Here is a 20,463-nt window from a genome sequence, read left to right on the forward strand (position 1 = left end):
GTCAACTGTCTGGGCTGTCTCCTTCCACTGCCCCTCCTGCACACTGAGGTTTGTGTGTGTATGTATCTTCTCTCCCCACCAAGTAAGCACCAGCACCTTCAACTGGAGTGAGACAAGAACCTCCAAAGGTTCCCCTTGCCTCCTTCTGACCTCCTGCTCTCCAGTTCCTAGGCTGAGTTCATTTGGACATCTTTCAGATTTAAGGACACACACACGTAACTACATATGTTGTTGTGTGCCACTGAGTCCATTCCTACTCATCGGCCCCATGTGACAGAGTAGAACTGCCCCATGTTTTGTCACGGATTGAATTATGTCCCCCCCAAAAACGTGCATATCAATTTGGCTGGGCCATGATTCCCAGTATTGTGTGGTTGTCCTCCATTTTGTGATTGTAATTTTATGTTAAAGACGATTAGGGTGGGATTCTAACACCCTTACTAAGGTCACAGCCCTGATCCAATGTAAAGGGAGTTTCCCTGGGGTGTGGCCTGCTCTACCCTTTATCTTAAAAGATACAAAAGGAAAGGGAAGTAAGTAGACAGTGGGGGGCCTCAGAGCACCAAGAAAGCAATGTCGGGAGCAGAGTGCATCCTTTGGACTGGGGTCCCTGCGCGGAAAAGCTCCTAGTCCAGGGGAAGATTGACAAGAAGGGCCTTCCTCCTGAGCCAAAAGAGAGAGAAAGCCTTCCCCCTGGGGCTGATGCCCTGAATTTGGACTTCTAGCCTACTAAAAAAAAAACTGTAAGAATATAAATTTCTCTTTGTTAAAGCCATTCATTTGTGGTATTTCTATTATAGCAGCACTAGACGACTAAAACAGGTTTCTTAGGCTGTAATCTTTATGAGAGCAGACTGTCAGGTCTTTTCTCCTGTAGAGCTGCTGGCAGGCGTAAACCACCAGCCTTTTGGTTTGCAGCCGAGCGCATAACCATTGCAGCCACTCACACACAGATATACACTATACATCACGATTCACACATAACCAGAGTTTCACTTATCTCTAATCTCCCCACTGTGTCCTGTACCCCACATCTTCTTCTTTATTGGATTAATTTTCCACTGTGCCGGAATAAATCCTCGAGTAATGTTTTTTGCTAACAAAAATAAGCTTTCCTATCATATACAAGGAAACCCTGGAGGCGTGCTGCTAACTAAAAGGTTGGCAGTTCAGATCCGCCAGGCGCTCCTTGGAAACTCAATGGGGCAGTTCTACTATGTCCTATAGGGTTGCTATGAGTCAAAATCGACTCGATGGCAGTAGGTTTGGTTTGGTTTGCTATCATATACAAAGATTTGAACAGTTTTAGTCAGTATAATCCAGGTTTCAGTTCATCTTACGGCAAACTGAGAAGTAAAATCCAGAGCTAGTACAAATATTTTCTGGGGTCCTTTTTAAATTTAATACACTGTCTCTACCCTGAGCTGAAAGCCAGGGACCAGAGCACTCAGGGAGACCTCTGGCTGACAGTCCTGTGGGCTGCTCTCCACAGAGAGCGCTGGCCTTGCCCGACGACAGGAACACTGAGCACCTAAAAAAGCAGTTTCAAGGCTTGGCCAAAGAGAAGCCTGAAATCACTTGGCCACTCCGCTGGGGACAGCATCTGGTGAGGGAGAAAATGAAGGTAGTCATTTTCTGAATACTCCCTTCCTCGTGTTTAACCAAATGTACTGCCAAGCTTTGTTTGCATCTCATCAGTTTAACAAAAGTGACTTGCCCCCTGGAGCCAGGAAACAGACGTGGCCCAGGATAGGCTGTCTGCTCCTCCTCAGCCACAGTCACACTTGATTCCAAGTGGTGTGGCCAGGCCAGACCCCTACCCCACCCTTGAAAGTGGACACATGAATAGGAACTCGGTAGGCGCCTAGTTCACAGCTGCCAGAAGGCAGCTGGCCATCGCTGCATAACTGTCTTTCAGCTTGCTGAGTGGGGAGCCTTCTCACATGGATAAAATTCCAAAGTACAGAGGAGGAGGCCCTGGGAATTTAATGGCAGCTAAGGATGTGGGCACCTGGGCTACTTCCCTTGCTCAGCCCAAAGAGCCAGACTGTGGGATCGCCACCTCATAGACTTAACAGAGCTGGATGCTTCCCCTGGACCCCATCGGTCTGCAACCCTCTCGGAAACTGTCCCCTCCAGGGACCTTGCACGTGGTACGCAGCTGACTACAGGGTGGGGGAAACCTGCAGGAAAGCCCATGATGCTCAATGGCCTTTCCTATATCTCTGTGCCAAGCACTGCTCACCCAGGAGCAGTGGCAGGAAGCTGTCCTTTGCCAGGCACTGTGGTTAAGAGAAGATCGAACCAGACAGGCAAAGGCGAGCCAAGACAAGACCGGTCACAGCTGGCAAGAGAGCACTGGGGAAGAGGCAGCAGCCTGTTCCAGCTGCTCTCCAGCTCCTGGGTCCCCCTTTCCAAGGCTCGACTGTCTCTCCTGCCCAAGGGTTCCCCATGCCTCTGGCTCCTGCCAGTCTGAGTGCACCCTGCTTACCACAACCCAGCCCTCTCCGACAAGATGGAGCACGCACAATCAAGGGCGCGTGGGTTTCTGGGAAGGAGAAGGGACAAGAGGGAAGAAAAGCACTCCAGGTTCTCCTTGTTGTTTTCTCATGCCATCTCCATCTTTTTAATTAACCTGGGCTTAGAGAACAGCTGTGCCCCTGACAAGCTGCAACATTGGTTTAAGTGGCCAATGGGGGAATCACAACTTCCTGCTTATGCTGCCTTGGGCTGCGGTGACTTGCTCTGTGGAACCCACTTGCTAACTGAGCACCACTAACCCCTGCCCTCTCAGTCCATCATTCCCGCAGACAAAGGTACAGACAAGTGCCTCTCCTACCTCCAGCACCGGGACTCGGCACGGAATCCCTGGACGTTGTTGTCCCCTCCGATCAAGTACACAAAGTTGTTCAGAACCGCGATGCCCTGGTTGGACATCCGGGGTGCCAAGGAGGCAGTGAAATGCTTCCACTCTCCCAGCAGGGGGTTCAGGTATTTGGCCTGGTCACTGAGGACAGTGGACGGCGTGGAGTGAATGCCCCCGAAGCCCACGACACACTGGATGTCCGACCGCAGCTCTGTCTGTGGGCCCTGCAGGCTGGGCTGCAGGCTCTCATTCCGGTGGTACATGAGGGCACTGGCCACTGTGTCTCGCAGAGGGCTTGGGTCCAGCTTGTCGTGGAGCCGCTGCAGGACCTCAGGTTCCATCAGCGGAAACCGCACGGTCTCGAGGAGTTTAGGCGGCTCGTGCAGCGAGATCTGGTCGGCCAGCACCTGCTCTGGGGTGTAGTGGTAGAGCAGGGCACCCTCGTAGACCTCGGTCTCACAGGAGACCTCCAGGCGGTTGCTGCTGAGGAGGGAGTAGACCTTTTCCAGGGGGAGCTGGCGGTACTTGTCAGTCCTTGAGAAGGCCACAAAGTTTTTGAGGATGTAGGTGTCCAGCTGCTCGGTCAGGCGGCTCAAGTCAAATAGCTCTGCCAGCCGGTAGACATCAAGGATATTCTCCTCATCCACCCAGGACATGAGGAAATCACAGCAGAAATGGATGACTTCTGGGATCTGCGGGGAGAAAGGATGCCGCCTGTTAAAGTCCAGGCTGGTAAACTGTGTCTGGGGATGGGAGACAGAGGATAACGGCAGAAACACAGCTCGTACTGCCGTCCACTGTGGCTGGCCTGGCAAATGGAAAGCAAAGCCAAAGCTCTCCTCAGTTGCATCCAATCTTTCCCGACTCAGAGGCCTGTTACCGCTGTCTTCCTCGGACGCACGAGATAAAAGTGGCTTACTGCCAGCCCGATGGGGCTAAAATCCTGGCTCTGTGGCATGTTCTTAACCTCCCTAAGCTTCAGTTTCCTCAACTATAAAATGGAGGCAGTTAAGCGGAGAGGAATAAATTAAGAGTGCAATAACACACAGGAAATAGCTGGCACATAGTAGACCTGTAACGTACATGTCACCAGCTTTTTAGACAAAAAGTACAGGCACTCCAGAGAAGCAGGTCCTAGCACATCAGGATCGCCATATCAGGAAACCCTGATTTGGAATGGACCTGGGACCCCCCAGGGCACTCTACAAAAGTCTGCCTCCCCAAGCGCTCAGGAACCAAAGGCACACACACCCATCTCTTCTTCTGCCAGCCCTTCTACAACTTGAGGTTCAGCCCAAGTGGCAGGCAGTGGGCCAGCCCTCCTGCTGGGTGTTCACCGGCACTCTGCCCGGGCCCCATCCTGGGATCTGACTCCAGGTTCCTGAAAGCTGGTAATGTGTCTGAGGGCCCGCATAGGTCAGTGCCCAGATTATAATTAGTACAGGGGACCCCAGGGGTTCTGTACCCTCCCTTTTCTAGCCCTGCCAAAGTATTGGTCATCTGGGAAGAGGGTGTGTGTGTCAGGGGTAGGGAGAAATTAGGCCACAGGGCCCCAAGGACAGTTAAACCACACCCTAAAAAGGCACCCTATGAGTACAGTCCCTGTGTGGTGCAAACAGTTAACGTGCTCGGCTGCTAACAGAAAGGTTGGAAGTTCCAGTCTACCCAGAGTCACCTCAGAAGAAAGACCTGGCGATCTACTTCCGAAAAACCAGTCACTGAAAACCCTATGGAGCAGTTCTACTCTGACACATGTGGGGGCGCCAGGAGTCAGAGTCCACTTGACGGTAGCTGGTTGTGATTACAGAACCAAAACACAGCAGGATAAAATGAGATAAAATAAAGGGTTCCAGGGAAAACCGCCCAGTATAACAAACCAGGTGCTTATAAATTCTTTAGGAAAATAGAATCTCAGAATTTCTCGTGAAATGGGAATAACCTCACTTATACAACATCATCAACAACTTAATCACTGCACAGAGTAATTTGCTGCTATCTGAAGCTTAATAATTACTGTTTAAAAATCTTTTTTTTTTTTTTTTAAATTCAAAAGACATTTCCTGCTTGCCAGGTGGTACGTTAAGAGCTGAATGGAAACCTGTGAATTGTGAGGCAAGTATCTGCCCGCCACCAAACGGCCCCAGAGTGCTTCGTTAGGTATGAAGCTTCTTTCTTTATTATCTGTTTTCTCCCTCAGCAGACGCTTTTGCTTTTGCCAATTTTTTCTGAAATACTGCTTCTGATTTGTCATGGCCAGGAGACTGGAGACCAGGTAGTGGTTGGAATGTAAGAGAAAGTACCTCCAAGTGAGCCTGAGAACATGCAAGCATCCCAGTGAGGACAGGGCTGTCTCTCTCCTTCTCATCCTTCTTTTTAGAGCAGCAGGCCCCTGCCAAGGGAAAGCTTACAGAGAACGTACCCAGACCTACCCTGTGCCTGAGCCTCTTGCCCATGAGTGGCTGAGAGGCTCACAGAAGGAGACTCATGTGCTTAGGGTGACCTGACGGGGGTGGTCTCGATGGGATTCAGACCTGGTCTCCGAGGACGCTGTAAAGAGTCTGAACTCAATCCTGGGCTAGCAAAGGGCACAACATGTAGTGGCAGGAGCAAGCCACAAACACTCCTGACTACATGAACAAGTATCATCTGACAAGGTTTATGGACTCAAAACTCTTATACCAAGTAAAATTTTCTTTAAAATACAGCCTGTTGTTGTGTGCCATCAAGTTGATTCCAACGCAGCCCTATATGACAGAGTAGAACTGTCCGACAGGTTTCCTAGGCTGTAATCTTTATGGGAGCAGATTCACCAGGTCTTTTCTCTCTCAGAGTGGCTGGTGGCTTTGAATTGCTGACCTTTTGGTTAGTAGCGGGCTGCTTAACCATTACACCGCCAGTGCTCCTTAAAATACCGCCTAGGGAGACTGAATGGGCACACCAGCCCAAGGGCAAGGAAGGGAAGGCAGGAAGGGAAAGGAAAGCTGGTAATGAGGAACCCAAGGTCAAGGAGGGGAATATATTGACATGTCGTGGGGTTGGCAACCAATGTCACAAAACAGTATGTGTATTGTTTAGTGAGAAACTAATATGCTCTGTAAACCTTCATCTACAGTAAAAAAAAAAAAAAAAAAATTGCTTAGGAGCTCAAATATATTAAAAACAAAATAAAAATAAAGCAGAGCTGCTCAAAGGGAAGTGGAGCTCCCTGTCCTGCGCTGCCCCAGCCTCTGAGGCACTGGGCCTCCAGGAGCACTGGGCAACTCTCTGCTGTGAGCACTGGGGAGAGACTGCAGGTGAACAAAGGGTTAGAGACGGAAGATGGTCTTTGGGGAGGTAATTTGGTATCAGCCTGCATGGTCGATGCAAGGGAAGAGAAACAGAAGGCAAAGAGACCACGTGGGAGGCAGAACTGAGGAGATGGAGGCCTGGGCAGAGGTGAAGAATTAGACGCAGGCATATTTAAAGGTGAGCTGTCACCACTTGGATACAGAGAATGAAGAAGGTTGGAGGGGTTCAAGGAGACACAGGTTTTGGGCCCAGAGCCCTGGTAGAAGGGTCATGCTCTGCACAGAACAGGGAAGGTGGCAGGGAGTGGCAGTGGGATGGTTGGGGAGGAGGAGAAGACGGATAGCCTGTTCTCAACAGACCGATGGGGAGCCCTGGGGCAGCTGTTCCGGAGGCAGCTGAATAGGGGAAGGAGTTAAGTGCTGCAAGGTCAGAGAGCCAGCTGAGAGTTCCCAAAGCAACAATGGCAGAGCAGTAGAGACAGAAAGCCCTGGGTGGCTCAGATGGTTAAGTGCTTGACTACTAACTGAAAGACTGAGGTTCAAACCCACCCAGAGGTGCATCAAAAGAAAGGTCTGGCAACTTTCTTCTGAAAAATCAGCCACTGAAAACCCTGTGGAACACAGTTCTATTCTGACACACATGGGGTTGCCATGAGTCAGAGCTGACTGGACAGCAACTGGTTTGGGTTTGGTTTTAGGTACAGAGGAGTATCTGAACAAAGAAAGCAAGAAAGTCTTCTGCTGTGAAGGCTATGCTGGCTTACTTCCACCTACCCATCAAGCAAGCATGGAGAGCTGAGCCAGAGCCCAGAACATGTACCCAGGACTCCCCCCGCCAACCTGAGGAGGGAAGAGCAGGGCTAGCTGCTGCAGCCCTGCCACATGGAGCCAGCCTTCAGGAGCCTCTGAGAGGTTGGTTTTCCTGTGACTTGAAACTGCTAACTGCCCAAATGCACTCTGACCTGAAAAAAGGTCAGCATAATGAACGCACGTTAAGAAACATCCAGAGAGCTGTCTCTCAGCCTCAGTCAGGCCGTCTGACAGCTCTTAGAGCAAGGGCATCTGCAGACCCCGTATAACTGCATCAACACCGCCAAAATTCAATAGAAACTTTCAAAATGTGAGTCACACCACCAAACCCTCTGAAAACTTTCTGAATTCTGTAGGGAAACAAATAGTTAAAAGCTCTAAAGGAAAAACTGAGAAAGATCAGAGATTGAGCACGAGGGGCAGAGGGGGCCCACCAGGCAATGCTAAAGACAGCTCTGCACTGCCAGGGCAGAGCGCACAGGGCGCCACCTGAGGGGCTGTAGGGTTGGCCACCGCTTTCTGCATGGGATCTTTTCAGCGGCAGGGGGACCCAGGCACAGAGGGAAGGGAAAACAGCAAAACAGTAGCAGGCAATGGCAGACGAGGAGCCTGTGCTGGGGCCTCTGGGGAAGCTCTGTTTCAGCCCCAGGGCTGGCTGAGGCACCCCTCCCACCGAGCCCGAGAGCTTCCTCCTCCTCCCCATTCCTCCTTAATGCAGTCGGTCTCCTTTATGGCTCAGCATCTGTGCCCTCCTCTCTGGCCCTCCTGACCTACCCGCACACCAATGCCACTGCCCGGTGGGCATCTCAGAGAAGCCCCGCCTGGGGGTGGGTCTGTCCTGTTTGCACAAGGTGCAGCTCACCTGAAGCTGGCAGGCGGCCACCAGCGTCTCCTGAACGTTGCTCAGGCTGAGCTCAAGCTCTGACGTGTATATGAAATGCAGGATCTGGCACATGGCATTGTAAGACACGCCGTGGATCAGCACCTCCTCCTGCTCCATCTCCTTCAGTCCCCCAGCAAACATTCCTCTGTAGAGTGAAGAGACAAGGCACCAGAGTTACAGCCATCTGGATGTGAGCCCAGGCCACAGACAGCCAGAGTGGGCTGACCAGGTACCGATGCGGACTCAATACCTGTGCACTCTTTGCCTGGCAAGGTCTGGGTAGCCATACTAGGAATGGCCCTATCTCCTCTTGCCACGTGCGCCCAGGAAGGCAACAGTGGACGTCATGAGGACAGGGCCACGTCTAGCTTGTCTTCTGCTACTGAGGAAGATGCCAGCTCTAACTCTGCCACCAAGAAGAAGTGAAACCTTATTATGAATGGGACAGAGAATCTCGTCATATATTTAAGAGCCAGTTTTCTTTACTTTTCTGAATGGCCCAGATTCTTTGCCCATTTTCTATTAGTCTCTCTGTGTTATCAATTTGAGGAATTTGTCCTCTTTTCTGGATGAACTGAACTTTTTTCTACTTAAAGAGTCTTTTGATTACAGAAGTGTGCCTCTTGTTTCTTTTAATATAGTCAAAGTTATCATTTTCTTTTCTTGTCTGAGTTTTGTGTCAAACTTAGAAAGGCTTTCTCTTTCCGTGCTTATATTAGAAAAAATTTCCCCCGATTTCCTCTTTTTATTAAGCAATAAAAACTGTTTCAAATTTTTGATCTGCCTGGAATTTACTTTGGTATAAGGTGTGAAGCAAAGGTCCAGCATTATGTTTTAAATGGCTGTTCCGTCGGCTCTCTGTCCTGATTTATGATGTCATCTTGATCACACATAAAGTTCCCGATGTGTTTGGAACGGTTTCTAAATTTCCTATCCTTTTCCAATAATCTGTCTTTTCACAGGTGAGGAACATAGTTTCAGTTACTGCAGCTTTGTCACGTGTATTAATGGATCACAGCCCCACAGTGGTGCTAACAGTCAATATGCTTGGCTGCTAACTGAAAGGCTGGAGGTTCGAGCCCACCTAGAGGTACCTTGAACAAAAGGACTGGTGATCTACTTTTGAACAATCAGTCATTGAAAGCCCTGTGAAGCACAGTCTATTCTGACACACAAGAGGTCGCCACGAGTGGGAACCAACTCAACAGTAACTAGTTTAGGTCTAGTCTCCTTTGTCTGCTTTTTTTTTCAACAATTTCCTGGACATGGTTTGCTTTTTTATTTGAACTTTAGAATCGGCTCGTCTGATGCCCCCAATAAATCTTGTTGCTATTTGTTACGGATTGAACTGTGTCCCCCCAAAATGTGCGTTGGCTTAGCTAGGCCATGATTCCCAATATTGTGTGACTGTCCACTACTTTGTCATCTAATGTGATTTTCCCACGTGTTGTAAATCCTACCTCCATGATGTTAATGAGGTGGGATCAGGGGCAGTTATGCTGATGAGGCAGGACCCAATCTACAAGGCTGTGTCTTAAGTCGATCTCTTTTGAGATATAAAAGAAAGAAGCAAGCAGAGAGACACAGGGCCCTCATACCACCAGGCAGTGCCGAGAGCAAAGCGTGTCCTTTGGATCTGAAGTTCCTGCAAGAAGCTCCTAGACCAAGGGAAGACTGATGACAAGGACCTTCCTCCAGAGCCGAGAGAGACAGAAAGCCTTCCCCTGGAGATAGCACCCTGAATTTGGACTTCTAGCCTCCTAGACTTGTGAGAGAATAAATTTCTCTTTGTTAAAGCCATCACTTGTGGTATTCCTGTTATAGCAGTACTTGTTGATTAAGATAGTATTGTTATTGGGAACAGGTTAAACTAGATTGATCTAGAGAACTGACATCTTTGTATGTGGATCTCTGCACCCATGGACACAATGGGACCCAGACCCATCCTCTGGGTCTCTTTGAAGGTCTTGCAAGTCATCTTCCTAGACACATGACACATGTATGTTAATTCCTAGACATTTTACACTTTGTTGCTGTTGCAAATATGGCCTTTTCTTCCACCACCTAGTTGACTGCTATTTGTGTTTATGATGATGATGGATCTTGCTCTGCTCACTCCACAGCAGCCCCTTGGTGCACAATCCCCTAGTACCCCTGACTCACTCTGTGCTGAGGTTGGCCCAGCTTGTCTGCACCTTCCAGGACTGTGCTGTTACGTGCTGACCACTTCTCTGGGCTGATTCCTCTTCCTGACACCTCCTGTGCCACACTGGCCACAGTGGGATGGCAGATAGCTTAGGAAGGAATGCTGTGAGCAGTGCCCCTGGAACAGGTGTAGGCACTCGGGATAACACAGGTATGTATATTTTATCACTTTACGAAAAGATCTGTGAAATGTATGGGCCTTGACTGGATCAGGAAGAGGGGCTGGGGGAGATATAAGAAACATTTTGGGGACAATGTGAATATGGATTCATTATTAGATGGAATTACAGAATGATCTATATTTTCTTAGATTTATAATGGTATTGTAGCTATGAGGGAGCCCTGGTGGCACTAACAATTAAACACTTGGTTGCTAACTGAAGGCTGATGACTCGAACCCACCCAGCAGCTCTGTGGGAGAAAGACCTGGAGGTCTGCTCCAATAAAGGTTACAGCCAAGCAAACCTGATGGGGCAGTTCTACCCTGTCATGCGGGGTTGCTATGAATTGAAACCGACTCCACGGCACCTAACAACAACAACACTGTAGGTTTGTCGGAGAATGTCCTTATTCTTAGAGAGGTGCACTGAAGTATTTAGACATAGAGTGTCATAATATCCTCAACTTACTTTTAAATGGCTATGGCAAAGTGTTAATAACTGATGAATGCAGATAAAGGACACAGGTATTCACTATACTTATCTTTCAAATTTGAGTAGGGCTGACTTTTTTAAAGTAAAAATTGAGGAAAAAGGCCTGAAAGAAAAATACACATTCTTTTTTTAATTGTTGCAGTTGTTTTTAACCAAAAATGGTGGTTAAGTTTTATTTTATTCTTGCTACTTTTTTGTGACTCTGAAACTATGATAAAACAAAAAGCCTGAAAAAAAAAAGGGGGGGGGGTTTTCACCAAGTACCTGGCAGCAGGGGACTAGACCGACTGAGCACGTGAAGGGGCTGCTCTGCGGCACACAGAGGATGTGGGTGGCCTCTACCTGCTGGTGCTGAGTGACCCCTAGGTTTACTGCAAGGATTGAGATAGCTCCAGTGTGTCTGGAGGTCACCTGGCACCAGCTTCTGCCTCTGATCCTGGCCTTAGTGGGAGAGGAGAGCATTTCCATGCGTCTGCTTGCGCCCCTCTCGCCCCACAGTTGCCATTGAATGAAGTCATGGCAACCCCATGTGGTACGGAGCAGAACTGCTCTGTAGGATTTTCTTGGCTGAAATTTTTATGAAAGCAGATTGCCAGGCCTTTCTTCTGTGGCACTGCTGGGTGGGTGTGAACTGCCTATCTTTAGGTTAATAGTTGAGCGTAAACCATTTTGCCACCTAAGGACCTTAAAGTAATTTATTCTTGGCTACTAACCTAGAGGTTGGCAGTTCAAACCCACCCAGTGGTGCTGTGGAAGAAAGGCTTGGCAATCTGCTCCCACAAAGATTGTTATTAGTTGCCATCGAGTCGATTCCAATTCATGGGGACCCTAGGTGTGCACAGCAGAACTGCTCCAAAGGGCTTTCAAGGCTGTAACCTTCTGGAAGTAGACTGCAGACCTGTCTTCTGAGGTGCTCTGCGTGTGTTCAACAAGCCAGCCTTTCCACTAGTGGTCGAGTGCTTAACTGTTTGCACCACAACCAGGAAAACCTTATGGAACTCAGTTCTACTCACTAATACACAGGGTCGCCAAGAGTCAGAATAGAGGCCATGGCAACAGGTCTGGTTTTTTTGCTTGATCTCCAGGCTAGATGTGTTTCAGAATTCAGGTTTCAACTTGAGGACTACTGTACACAAGTCTTGTATTACACCCCCGTGGGGTCTGGGTCAGTACTCCTTATTCAAACAGCTTAATATTTCCAAAGCAAAATGTATAAAGACTCGCACGAAGTAGGATTAAAAAATATAAATAGGCTCATTATCAGTTCAGTGTGGGTTTTGTGGTTTAATGAATCTGTGCCAAAGTTACAGTTTCAGAGCTTTTGGGGTGTCAGAATCAGGGATTGTGGACTAGTATTTGCAAAAGGAAACACTGTATGGATGAATAAGAATGCTTTAAAATTTGTTACCATAGGGGGCAGGAGGGGAAGTGGGGCAGAAAGGCACTTCATTGGGCGTATCTTTTTATTTATTTAAGAAAAAATTTTAAACTAGAGAAACAGGATGAATTTTTATCATACGTCTATTGGTTCAGTGGGAGAATTCTCGCCTTCCATGCAGGAGGCCCAGGTTGAATTCCTGGCCAACACACCTCGTGTGCAGTCACCATCCATCTGTTTATGGAGGCTTGCATGTTGCTATGATGCTGAACAAGTTTCAATGGCACTTTCTGACTAGACTAGGAAGAACAGCCTGGCAATCTACTTCTGAGAATCAGCCAGTGAAAACCCTACGGATCCCACTGCCACGAGTCAGGGCTGACTCGATGGCAGCTAACAACAAATTTACCAAGCGGAGTCCCTGGGTGGTGCAAACTGTTAATGTGCTAGGCTGCTAACTGAAAGGTTGAAGGTCCATGTTCACCAAGAGGCACCCTGGAAATCTACTTCTGAAAGACCAGCCACTGAAAAATCCTATGGAGCACAGTGCTACCTGACACACATGGGGTCACGATGAGATGGAACTGACAACGGTAACTGGTTTTTTTTTTTTTAATTTTATTTACCATGCACATAGAATACCATATGCTACGTCTTTTTTTGATCCACTGAAGCTGTGCTTCAGAAAAAAGATTTCCAACATGGGACTAATCTTTTGTTTCAGGAATAAACCCCAACTGGGGCAGGGTATATGACTCTGAATGTTGGATTACAGACGGCAGAACCCTATGCGCCAAAGTTTCACTGAGGATGTTCACACTGTAGTTGTCTGTGTGGGGGCTGTCTGTCCACTTTTGATATTAATGTTATATACCTATCTGAGTTACCTAGTGCTGCTATAACAGAAATACCACAAGTGGATAGCTTTAACAAACAGAAATTTATTCCCTCGCAGTCCAGGAGGCCAGGTGTTTGAATACAGGGTGACAGCTCCAGGGGAAGGCTTTCTCTCTCTCTGTTGGTTCTGGAGGAAAGTCCTTGTTATCAATCTTCCCCTGGCCTAGGAGCTTCTCAGAGCAGGGGTTAGCTTCGGTTTCAAGGTTTGAAGGCTATCTCAGGGGAACAGCCTCAGGGAAGTCCCCCAGTCTCAACCAGTCCAGTAGGTCTGGTTTTCGTTTTTTTTTTTTTTTTTTAAAGGAAACTGAGGTTTTGTTTCAACATTTTTCTCCCATTCTATCGGGGTCCATCTATTGTGGCCCTGATTAGAACCATCGGTAGTGTTAGCTGCGCACCATCTAGTTCTGTTGGTCTCAGGGTAGATGAGGCCATGGCTCCTGCGGACTATCTGTCCTGAAGAATAGTTTCTTCTTTCAGTCTTTGGTTTCCTGCTTTCTTTTTTGCTCTGGATGAGTAGAGACCAATAGTTGTATCCCAGACGGCTGCTCGCAAGCTTTTAAAACCTCAGACACTACTCACCAAATCAGGATATAGAATATAACTTTACGAACTATATTATGCCAATTGACTGAGATGTCCCATGAGGCTATGGTCCTAATCCTTCAAACTCAGAAATCCAATCCCGAGAGGTGTTTGGTTATGTCTAAGAAGTATCCATAGGTGTGCCCTCTCTGTGCTTTATTATACATATGAATACATGTGCATACAGTCTGTCATGAATTGAATTATGTCCCCCGCAAAATGTGTGTATGAATTTGGCTGGGCCACAATTCTCAGTTTTGTGTGATTTTCTTTAATTTTTATTGTGTTTTAAGTGAAATTTTATAAATCAAGACAATCTCTCATACAAACATTTACGTACACCTTGCTATAAACTCCTAGTTGCTCTCCCCGTAATGAGACAGCACACTCATTCCCTCCACTCTCTATTTTCGTGTCCATTCAGCCATCTTACGACCCCCTCTGCCCTCTAATCTCCCATCCAGACAGAAGCTGCCGACATAGTCTCATGTGTCTACTTGATCCAAGAAGCTCATTCCTCACCAGTATCATTTTCTATCCCATAGTCCAGTCCAATCCCTGTCTAAAGAGATGGCTTTAGGAATGGTTCCTGTCTTGGGCTAACAGAAGGTCTGGGGACGATGACCTCCAGGTCCTTCTAGTCTCAGTCAGACCATTAAGTCTAGTCTTTTTAGGAAAATTTGAGGTCTGCATCCCATTGCTCTCCTGCTCCCTCAGGGGTTCTCTGTGTGATTTTCTTGTATGTTGTAAATTCTGCTTCTATGACATTAACGAGGGAGGATGGGCAGCAATTTTGTTAGTGAGGCAGGACTCAATATACAAGATAAGCAAGATTGGATTGTGTCTTCAGGCAATGTCTTGAGATATAAAAGAAAGATGCGAGTAGAGAGACAGGGAGATCTCATACCACCAAGAAAGCAGCACCAGGAGCAGAACACGTCCTTTGGACCCAGGGTCGCTGCGTCTGAGAAGCTCCTTGACCAGGGGAAGATTGAGGACAAGGACCTTCCTCCAGAGCCAGCAGAGAAAGAAAGCCTGCCCTCCCCTGGAGCTGATGCCCTGATTTTGGTCTTTTAGCTTACTTCGCTGTGAAGAAATAAATTTCTCTTTGTTAAAACCATCCACTTGTGGTATTTCTGTTACAGCAACACTACATGACTAAGACACAGTCACACAGATGCATATACATATGTACACACATACATTAACACACACATATGTATATACCTATACATATATGGAATCCTGGTGGTGCAGTAGTTAAGAGCTCAGTTGTTAACCTAAAGGTCGATTGTTCGAATCCACCAGCCACTCCTTAGAAACCCTATGAGGCAGTTCTACTCTGTCTTATAAGGTTGCTATGAGTCGGAACTGACTCACACCAACGGGTTTATACATATATATAGCTACATTCATACATATACACACATATATTTTTTGGTTGTTTGAAAATTATATATGCCACAGCAATTACCAATAGGTCCTTTTTTCTTGTGTACTTTTTAGTGACATAGTTTACCCATCGTCAAGCTGTGTACACTTCATCCCATTTGGTGTTACCTTTCCCATCATCAAAAGTAACAAGTGTCTTCTACTAGAGAGTGAAACCCCTCCTGTAACCAGTAATGAACATTACTTTCTGTATATTTACTTGTTCATGTTATTTCATAAAAATGAGAACACACAATATAGATATATATTTTGTGATTGACTTATTTTGCTCAACATAATGTCCTCCAGGTTCATCCACGTTCTAGGATGTTTCAGGAACTCAGTTTTCTTTATGGCTCAGTAGTATTCCATCGTATGCATGTACCGTTTACTTATCCATTTACCCAATGACAGGTACTTGGGTTGCTTCCAACTTTTTGCTATTGTGAAGAGTGCTGCAACGAACACAGGCGTGCAAATGTCTGTTCGTGTCACTTCTATTAGACCCCTAGGGTATATACGTAGGAGTGGAACTGCTGGGTCACATGGCAGCTCTGCCTCTCGTTTTTTGAGGAACTGCCAGATTGTTTTCCATAATGGCTGTACCATTTTGCACTCCTACCAGCAATGGATGAGGGTTCCAATTTCTCTACGTCCCCTCCAACACCTGTTATTTTCCTTTTTTTTTTTATCTTGGTCATTCTACTGGGAGTGAAATGGTATCCTATTATGGTTTTGATTTGCATTCCTCTGATGGTTAATGACACTGAGCATCTTTTCATGTGTCTGTTGGCCATGTGAATATCCTCTTTGGTAAAATGTCTGTTCATGTCCTTTGCCCAGTTTTTGACTGGGTTATCTGTCTTTCTGTTGGTAAGCTGTAGAAGTTTTCTGTGTATTTTGGATATTAGACCCTTATTGTAGGTTGTCTCTTTACTCTTAATAAAGTCTTTTGATGAACATATTTAACTTTTATGAGGTCCCATTTATCTTTGTTTTCTGTTGCTCATCATACAACGAAATATTATGTAGCCATAAAGAGAAATGAAGTTCTGCTGCATGCCATAACATGGATGAACTCTGAAAACATTATGCTGAGCGAAATAAGTCAGTCGCAAAAGGACAAATACTGTATAATCTCACTTATATAAAACAGGCAAATATACAGAAACCAAAGATTCTTAATGATAACCAGGACTGGGAGGAAGGGAGGCAGGGGGAATTTTTGTTTGGGGGCACTGCGTTTATACTGGAGCTGTGGTGGCACAGTGGTTAAGCATTTGGCTGCTAACCAAGGTCAGCAGTTTGAATCTATCAGCTGCTCCTTGGAAACCCTATGGGGCACCTCTACTCTGTTCTATAGGGTTACTATGAGTCGGAATTGGCTGCATGACAATGGGTTTGGTTTTTGGTTCTGGAGTTTATGTTAATGGTGGTGGAATGTTGGATGAGGATAGTGATGATGGAGGTACAACATGAAAAATGTAATCGATGTCACTGAGTTGTAAATGTGGAAGTTGTGTTGGGGGATGTTTTGGTTTGTATGTTTTCACCACAATGAAAAAAAGAGAAGAAAAAAACAACAATTCAGGAAGAGATGAGATGACTCAGGGGGGTTATTTACATATAGGATAGAGGCTTAGATTCCTCTGACACTTAATACTTCCAACCAGGAGGAACCAGCCACAGAAAATATGCAAGGAAAAGTTGGAGACTATAGGAGTTTCTTGGTGGTGCAAACAGCTAACACGCTTGACTACTAACTGAAAGGTTGGTGGTTTGAATCCACCCAGAGGTGCCTCGGAAGAAAGGCTTGGTGATCTATGTCCAAAAAATCAGCCATTGAAAACCCTGTGGAGCACAGCTCGACTCTGACACACACAGGGGCAGACGTGGAGTCAACTTCACGGCCACTGTTTTTTTTCCGGGGGGGGGCGGGGGTAGGGTCGCAGAAGCCAAAAGAAGCGTGTGGAAAGTTACCAACAAAAGTCAAAAGATTAAGATCTAAGATAGTATCTGACCATTCAATTCCTTGACCACACACTGAGTGTACACGAAGAGCAAAGGAAACTTCCTACGCAGGGGGTTACCCAGGTGAAGACGACACCACTTCCTGCTCACTAGGAGTTAGCAGCTTTCTACATGGACAAGTGAAGAGCTCCTTCTGTCTGGGAAGGTGAGGAACAATACGGGAAGGGTCCTCAGAGCAGGAGGACTACAGATGGGCCTTGAAGGAAGATACAATTCTGCATGGTAGGCAAGGTAGAGAAGGGCAGCACAGGCTGAGAGAAGAACAGCAAAAGCACAGAGGCAAGAAAGCTGAGAGCTTGTTTGTACAATAGTAGATTTGGCTGTGGGACTGCCATAAAGAAGACACAGTGGCAAATAGCAGAAGACCAGACTGAGAAAGGCAACTCCTGGAGACCCTGGCACCAGGACCAGTGCACCCAAAGCCTGGGGCAGCACTTCTCAACCTGTGTCACATATGCTGGGACAGCCCCACCAGCTGCAAAGAGCACCACATGCAATTTAAAACTTTTCTTAAATTTGCGAAGTAATTCCTATTCTTTATAAAGCGACTCAAATAATCCTGCAAGGAGAAGTGACAGTCTTTAGTTTCGTTCCCCCTTCGCTTGGAGTTCAGTCTGAGTCCTTCCAGACCTTTCAAGTAGGACCACGTTACACATTGTCCTTTTTCACTCTGTAATGCATGGTGTCCATCTCTCTACTAGTATGCACGGGCCTACCTAGTTTTTTTAAACCGCTGCACTAACCCCTCAGAATGGAAGGGCCACGCCCTCCCCTGTTGCTAGGTACAGACTGTGAAGCAAAGGCCATCCCTGCACCCAGGCCTCCCAGTGCCTGGTGCATCATTCCACAGGACCTAACCACGGACCTTTTACATTTTGGTACCGCCAACCCACCCACCAAAAAGACTGTTTGAAATGCATTCTCTTTGCTCTTGCCCACATCAGGTTATTACAAACCTCTCACATTTTCACCAGTCTTACTGGGAAAAAATGGTCCATCATTTTAAACTGAATCAAATAACAAGAATAAATAATAAAAAATGAACATGCTGAAGCTTGGGAATCATTTATTTCTTATATATTTGAGATGAATCTGGGTTCTCCCGATAATGTCACACTCCCTGCCCCCCTTCTCAATGGAAGAGAAAGCAGTGTGGTGACCAGGGGAGTGAGCCAGGCAGTGGCCATGTCTGAAAGGGGAACACCTCCCATGAGAGGCCCACGTGAGGGGGCTGTGGAAAAGAGGTAGGAAAACGTTCCTGAAGGACATGGAAAGCCACAGAAGATTTAAATTACTGAGGAAAGGAGGCGCCCATGACTGCCCCCTCAGTCATGGCCTGCGTGGGGGAATGAGCTCTGGCCTAAAGTCAGCAGAGAGGTTAAAGGGGAGAAGGCGAGCCACGGGAGTCCTGCTGGCCTCCAAAACCCCTGCCAGCCTGCCCCAGACAGGCCTCAGACTTTGCTGGACGGGCCCAGTGCTAGGCCCAGGAACACTCCCACCCTGAGTCTCCCTTGGCAGGTGGCTCCCAGCATTCTACTACACACTGTACCACTTGGTACCGGTTATGGATTTAACTGTTTTCCAAAAAAAATGTGTCAACTTGGCTAGGCCATGATTCCCAGCATTATATGTGTCTGCTATTTTGTCATCTGATGTGATCTTCCTATGCACCATGAATCATACCTCTATGATGTTAACAAGGCACGATCAGCTACCGTTATGTTAATGAGGTAGGACTCAATCCACAAGATTGGCTTGTCTTAAATCAATTTCTTTTGAGATATAAAAGAGAGAAGCAAGCAGAGAGCCAGGAGTGAGCGCGTCCTTTCAACCTAGGGTTCCTGTGCTGAGTAGTTCCGAGTCCAGGGGGAAGGCTGATGACATGGATCTTCCTCCAGAGCCAACAGAGAAAGAAAGCCTTCCCTTGGAGCTGGCGCCCTCAATTTGGACTTCTAGCCTACTAGACTGTGAGACAATACACTTCTGCTTGTTGAAGCCATCCACTTGGGGTATTTCTGTTATAGCAGCACTAGGTAACTAAAACAGTACCTTCAAGATTAAAGACCTCGACTGAACTGCAGAGATGCCACTGCCACAGCGCCTGGACATATCTGCAACAAGCCATCACTGGAGACAAGAAGCACTTAAATTATAGGAAAATATTTTGCTTAATAGTTATTAAAATAAGTGAAGAAACTACCTCCAGACTCGGAGAAACTTTTTTGGAAGCATATATTGGATAAGGGTTTAACATCTAGAATATACAAAGATGAACTCCTATAACTTAAAAACAAAAACACAAACAACCCAATCAAAAAATACGCAAAGGATGTGAACAGACACTTCACCGAAGAAGATATACAAGTGGCCAACAAGCATACTGAAAAGATGCTCAACACATCATTAGCCATTAAAATCAGCTGCCGTTAAGTTGATTCAGACTCATGGCAACCCCATGTGTGTCACAGTAGAACTGTGCTTCTGAGCACAGTAACCGTTTGTACTTTTTGTTGTTGTTAGGTGCCATCTAGTTAATGCCAACTCATAGCAAACCCATGTGAAGAACAGAACTGCCCCCCGTAGGGTATTCCTGGCTGCAATCTTTACGAAAACAGATCACCAAATCTTTCTTCCACAGAGCTCCTGCGTGGGTTTGAGTTGCCAACCTTTTAGTTAGCAGTTGAGTGTTCAATCATTTGTGCTGCCAGGGCTGCTTGTTTGCACCTTAGGGAGATACAAATCAAAACCACAATGAGATACCACTTCACCTCAACCAGGATAGCTAAGATCAAAAAAAAAAAAAAAGGAAAATAACATATGTTGGTGAGGACGTGAGAAACTGAAACCCTCACCCCACTGCTGGTGGGAATGCAAAATGGTACACCTGCTGTGGAAAAGACTTTAGTGGTTCCTTAAAAAGCTGGACATAGAACTACCATATAACTCAGCAGTTCCACTCTTACGTATATATCCACGAGACTTGAAAGCAGCAATGCAAACAGACACATGTAAACCAACATTCACTGCAGTGCTATTCCCAATAGCTACTAAAAAAAAAAAAAAAAAAAGAGAGAACCATAACCTAGCCTTGAAGACAAAAAGATTCAACAGAATTGGATGTGGAAGGGAAACACCTCGGGCCCTGAAGTCACGAGTCGCTCCCACTGCCAGTGGCCTTGGGTGGCTCTCCCTCTCTGAGTCACATTCCCACCTGTGTAAAATTCGACGGTGGCACTCACCTTTTTGGGGTGCCAAGCAGTGCAGACAACAGTGATAACGGTGCACTGACTTGCTTTTTGTAAACATAAACGTATTCATTTAAGCCATAGGCATTTTTTTAGTATCTACATGAGAACTCCAACCCAGTACGTAAGACAGAAAAGCCACCAGTTCCTCCCAGTGTGCCAGATGCTGGGATGGGGACATGCAGGAGCCCAAGA

General features: G+C 46.7%; 1 protein-coding gene across 1 annotated transcript in view; it reads right to left on the bottom strand.

Moving 5' to 3' along the window:
• Positions 1 to 20,463, bottom strand: part of KLHL22 (kelch like family member 22) — a 49,470-nt gene that overhangs the window by 19,805 nt on the left and 9,202 nt on the right. The window contains exons 3-4 of the mRNA XM_049865674.1: positions 7,826 to 7,991; positions 2,840 to 3,558 (exon numbers count right to left, since the gene is read on the bottom strand). Of these exons, the coding sequence (XP_049721631.1) occupies positions 2,840 to 3,558; positions 7,826 to 7,991 (885 nt within the window). The remainder of the gene's footprint in view (positions 1 to 2,839; positions 3,559 to 7,825; positions 7,992 to 20,463) is intronic.

This window comes from Elephas maximus, chromosome 22 (genome assembly GCF_024166365.1).
Source record: "Elephas maximus indicus isolate mEleMax1 chromosome 22, mEleMax1 primary haplotype, whole genome shotgun sequence".
Lineage (NCBI taxonomy): Eukaryota > Metazoa > Chordata > Mammalia > Proboscidea > Elephantidae > Elephas > Elephas maximus.